The sequence below is a fragment of the Nanorana parkeri genome, unplaced genomic scaffold, assembly GCF_000935625.1.
Source record: "Nanorana parkeri isolate BGI_ZX_2015 unplaced genomic scaffold, ASM93562v1 scaffold967, whole genome shotgun sequence".
NCBI classification, from domain to species: domain Eukaryota; kingdom Metazoa; phylum Chordata; class Amphibia; order Anura; family Dicroglossidae; genus Nanorana; species Nanorana parkeri.
In genome coordinates, this window is record NW_017307235.1 from 374670 (window position 1) to 379761 (window position 5092).

The 5092-nt window shown below is 46.7% G+C and overlaps 1 protein-coding gene across 1 annotated transcript in view; it reads left to right on the plus strand.

The window, feature by feature from the left end:
• The window catches only part of TACC1 (transforming acidic coiled-coil containing protein 1), a 61357-nt gene extending 61127 nt beyond the window's left edge, over window positions 1–230 (plus strand). Inside the window, exon 15 of the mRNA XM_018566654.1 lies at window positions 39–230. Coding sequence (XP_018422156.1) covers window positions 39–107 — 69 coding nt within the window. The 3' untranslated portion in view covers window positions 108–230. The remainder of the gene's footprint in view (window positions 1–38) is intronic.
• The last annotated feature ends 4862 nt before the right edge of the window (window positions 231–5092 follow it).

The following is a 5092-nucleotide window of genomic DNA, read 5'->3' on the forward strand; positions in this document are numbered from 1 at the left end:
TTGAATTTATTCATATCATTATTATTTCTTTTTTTCAGAACCAGGAAATAGAAGAGCTGACCAAGATCTGTGATGAGCTGATCGCCAAGATGGGGAAGAATGACTGAGCAAAGTCTTTTCTGACGTCTCCAGTATGACCTTCCCCGCACCCTCTCTACCTGTCAGCCAATCAGCATGTGTCATGGAAGTTTAAAAACACCCCTACAGTAACTTTACACTAAGCAAAGTGTTCTTCTCCATTTCCAGATACAAAGAGCACATTGCGTATGGTTTCTGACCCGATTATGATGGACCTTCCTTCTTGTAACACCCAAAAAATGGATTCCCTTTGGGCAGCATGGCCAGTGAAAGCTCTCTACCCTGTATATATGCCACCTGCCTGGTCATGTGATCTTTCTGCATAATACCTTCTTGATTAATGTAGTTGGTGCCCATATTGTGCGTCCTGTTAATATAACCTGCAAGCTCCGTTTACAGTTGACGGAGCCCTTCAGGAGTCCCTTTTATCGACGCTCTTAATCTAAGGTGATGACCGGCAGGAATTAAGCCTGCTAAGCAGCAGCAGCAGAAGAATTACCCGCAGCAAAATGTGTTCAGGAGAAATGTCTTTTACTGTGCAGCAAATCCTATTTGCAATGCTGTCGGAAGCTGGAAGGATTGGCTGTAGCAGTTCCCATGGGTCTGCTTATGTTGCGTTTTGGGGGAGAAAACCTATTTACTAATGTTGGACAATCTACGTTCTGCTCATCAAAGGGTTGGCTGTGAGGCACGGCCATTGTTGTAGACGTTTCATATATAATACGAACCTGCCCCCATCAGAGGCTCTTATAAGAGGATTGGGAAGGATTTACATGCGTCTGTCATAATAATATTATTGGCTGGTCCAATAGACGGCTTAGTGCAGTTGGAGTGTGATGGTGAGGTTTTTAAAGGGGTGTAATGTATTAGACTTTTAAACTTGAGATGGGCAAAGTGCAGTAACACAAGCCACCTATCCGGAATAATTTCTGGCTGATCTGGCAACAGTAAAGGTAAATGGTATTGCCTGGCATGGGTCACCGTGCTTTGCACGTCAGCCTCAACCCATTCACTGCCCCTCATTGAACCAAATAGTCTCTAAATGCTGTATATTGCTCTTCAGAAAATATAGCGGCCAGCTGTTTGAAAGGAAATCCCTGTAAATCAAGACCTTAGCATGATCGCAATGGTTGTGCACGTTGGCTTTCTAAGGAACTATAGCTCCTAGAATGTCGTCAGCGCATACTGGCTTAGGTTGCCTAAGTCAACTACAGTAGGGCATTGGTCTGCCCTGTTTATAATGGAGAAAACCATATAGACCTCGACCTCCAGCTTGTTTAAAGTACAAATCCCAGCATGCCTCTGCCTCAGGAAGTCATGCATGTGGCTGTCAGTCTTGCAATGCCTCATGGGAGTTGTAGTTCCATAACAGCTGGAGTGCCAATGTTGCCGACCCCTGTCGTAGACCATAGAGGAGTAGTAGGTGCTAGCAAGATGTGAGCCACCCTTGGTGTGGCCAGTTTTAGGGAGGATCTTAAAGTCCAACTCCAGGCACAGAAAGTTCACTGAGGTTAAATTAGCTGGATGCGTTGTTGCCTCAAAAGCCAAATGGGGTAACAATCGCGTTCTTCTACACCCATAAAATCTGCTTGTTTACATGCCGGGGGAAGTACAACTTCCACTGTACTTCCAGGTTGCCTGGCTGTAAGCGACATAGGTCTTGTAGACTCCATTGCTGTTGTCGTGTCTCCATCCCTTAACCCCCTCCCATCCCCATTCTTCCACCCCTGTCCCCTCCTGACCATTCACTAGAACCTGGCACTGTGTGCTTTGTGAATGGCCAGGAGAAAATGACTAGAGTCTACGCTTACAACCAAGGTTTTCCCTTCCAAGTAGTTCCACAGCCTCACCGGCCACAACCAAAAAAAGACTGAGTTTCTTCATCATAGCCTAGAGAGTGGTAGTTTCCCATAGCCAGTTGGCATTAATGCTTCTTTGCCCCTTAGCCACCCCTCGCTGAGTTCTAATGGCCTTATTCAGATAAATTGACGGTGGCCTGTTCCGGGCTCATCATTTTTCTGCTGCTATCGTCCGTTGCAAAAATAAAATTAAAAAAAATCTATATCAAAGGATCTATTTTTCCAGGTAGATGGAAGCCAAATAATTTTTTGCCTTTTGCGGAGCCGAGTCGTAGCTTGTTAGGAAATAAATAAAAGCCGGCTTCATAAACGTATATATATTTACCCAAGGTATATTTTCTATACAGCAGACGTTTTTTTTTTTTTATATGTTCCAGCAAATACTTGATAATTCTCACACAAGCAAGATGACGACTAATATATGAAGGCATAAATGTATAATATAAATCTATTTTCCTTGTTTGTTCAAGATGTATAAATGGCGTTTCAAAACTGTCTGTAGGTGCGTGTTCTTTATTTGCATTCACACATTACTCCCTTCCTTCTGTGGATATGAGCTTCATATGTGCATGTCAGGCATACTGAGCTGTCCTTTGAAGGAAGCATCTCATCACCTTGAAGACCATATAAGGGGATTATTGGATATGGTCAACATGGCGGTGTGAATAGCTGGCCAATGATGGTGTTTCCAATGTCATGCCAACCCTGGTCTGGCACAGCAGGACAACTAAGGCCTTAGGTAGACTGGTGACAGCAGAAAGCTGAAGTTTATTCTGCTCATATTTTGTCTTTCCTGGTGCCTCATTTTACCCCGAGCAACATGGTAAAGCACCTTTGGGGGGGTGGGGGAGGTAATCATGGAGCTTCAATCAATCGTGTGATGAAGTATCTCGTCAACTTGAAGGCCATACAAGGGGATTATTGGATATGGCCAACATGGCTATGTGAATGGCTGACCATTGCTGGTGTTACCACTGTCATATGCCGGGCCCAGGTCTGGCACAGCAGGACAACTACGGCCTTGGGTAGACTGGTGACAGCAGAAAGCTGAAGTTTTTTCTGCTCATATTTTGTTTTTCCTGGTGCCTCATTTTACCCCTAGTAACATGGTAAAGCATTTTGATGGGGGGTAATCATGGAGGCTTGGCTTCAATCATGTAATCAAGTGTCTCATCACCTTGAAGGCCATACAAGGGGATTATTGGATATGGCCAACACGGCTATGTGAATGGCTGACCATTGCTGGTGTTACCACTGTCATATGCCGGGCCCAGGTCTGGCACAGCAGGACAACTACGGCCTTGGGTAGACTGGTGGCAGAAAGTTGAAGTTTAATCTGCTCATATTGTCTTTCCTGGTGCCTCATTTTACCCCGAGCAACATGGTAACGCATCTTGATGGGGGTAATCATGTAGGCTTGGCTTCAATCACACATGCATACACGCAATAGGTTGAACTTGATGGACCTGTGTCTTTATTCAACCTCAAATTCTATGTAACAATCATGTGACCAAGTGTCTCATCACCCTGAAGGCCATACAAGGGGATTATTTGATACTGCCAACATGGCTATTTGAATGGCTGGCTGATTATGGTGTTGCCAAGGTCACACCGGGCCTGGCACAGCAGGACAACTAAGGCCTTGGACAGACCGGTGGCAGAAAGCTGAAGTTCCATCTGCTCCTATTTAGTCTTTCCTGGTGCCTCATTTTACCCAGAGCAACATGCTAATGAAATGATTAAGTAACACCTTTCTATTTTATTTTAGACCCTTATCATATCTCTGACATCATCACTGGGTCTCTGCTTCTCTATGCAATGCGGGCAGAGCATGGCTGGTTGGAGGGGCTGGCAGGGTGCTCTACATAGCTTCTTGAAAACATCATAGCGCCCGCCCTCAGCACCCCTCAAGAGCCCTCTGGCCTGATGCAAGCAGCGGGCTGGTTCTTGGGAGGAGTTATGCAAATATTATAATGCCTTGATGGGTGGATGTCAGTCTAGGGGGTGGGTGTTCCTAGGCAGAATGCATTTGCATGCAGGCCCCCCTAGGTAATGCCCACGTGTGATGCTGAGCATTACAACTCCCTGCCTCAGCACTCCTCCCAAGAGTCCTCAGCCCTGATGCAAACAGTGGGAGTTAATCAAATATCAAAATGCCTTGATGAGGTCAGTCTGGAGCAGTGGGCGTTCCAAGGCAAGTTAAGCATGGAGACCACCCTAGGTAACACCCACATGTGATGCTGAGCCTCCATGATTGAGATAACTGAAATCCATTGAATAAAAGGGGTGGGGCCAGGGACAATAAGGCTGAGGTAAAGTACTAGGTGATGCTGGATGTCCTCCAGCCAGGAAATGGGAGTCAGGCTGGGGAGGAAAGAGATGATGCTGGACAGCCAGGAAATGGGGCGGGCTCTATCTGACTTGCTGCAGCTTCTAATGCACATTGTGAGAAGCTCCCAGTGTGCGGTGACATCAGAGGAAGCCAGTCCAGGAGAGGAGCCGGTACAACTGTGCAAGACTGAAGGGAAGGCTGGATGTCAGATATAAGACTGAAGGGAAGGCCGGAGGTCAGATAGAAGACTGAGGGGAAGGCCGGAGGTCAAATATAAGACTGAAGGGAAGGCCAGAGGTCAAATAGAAGACTGAAGGGGAGGACGGAGGTCAGATATAAGACTGAAGGGAAGGCCGGAGGTCGGATATAAGACTGAAGGGAAGGCCGGACGTCAGATAGAAGACTGAAGGGAAGGCTGGAGGTTAGATATAAGACTGAAGGGAAGGCCGGAGGGCAAATATAAGACTGAAGGGAAGGCCAGAGGTCAGATATAAGGCTGAAGGGAAGGCCGGAGGTCAGATAGAAGACTGAAGGGGAGGACGGAGGTGTATTTACAAAAACCGAAATGTCAGATTTGTTAGATATAAGACTGAAGGGAAGGCCCGGAGTTCCTCCTGAAAATACTAGTGGCCTGGCTGTGTTTTGGTTCCAGTACGGTCACAGTCACCAACCCAGGGCACACATGCAGAAACAAAGTCTGAATTTGTGATCTACACTTGTTCTGTGCCTCTGAGAGGAAGGCAAAGAGGAGGCCGCCACGGGGTGCTTAAGCAGAATGGGGGCAAAACAAGGGGCAGGACATGCAAGAAGGGGGGGGGGGGGG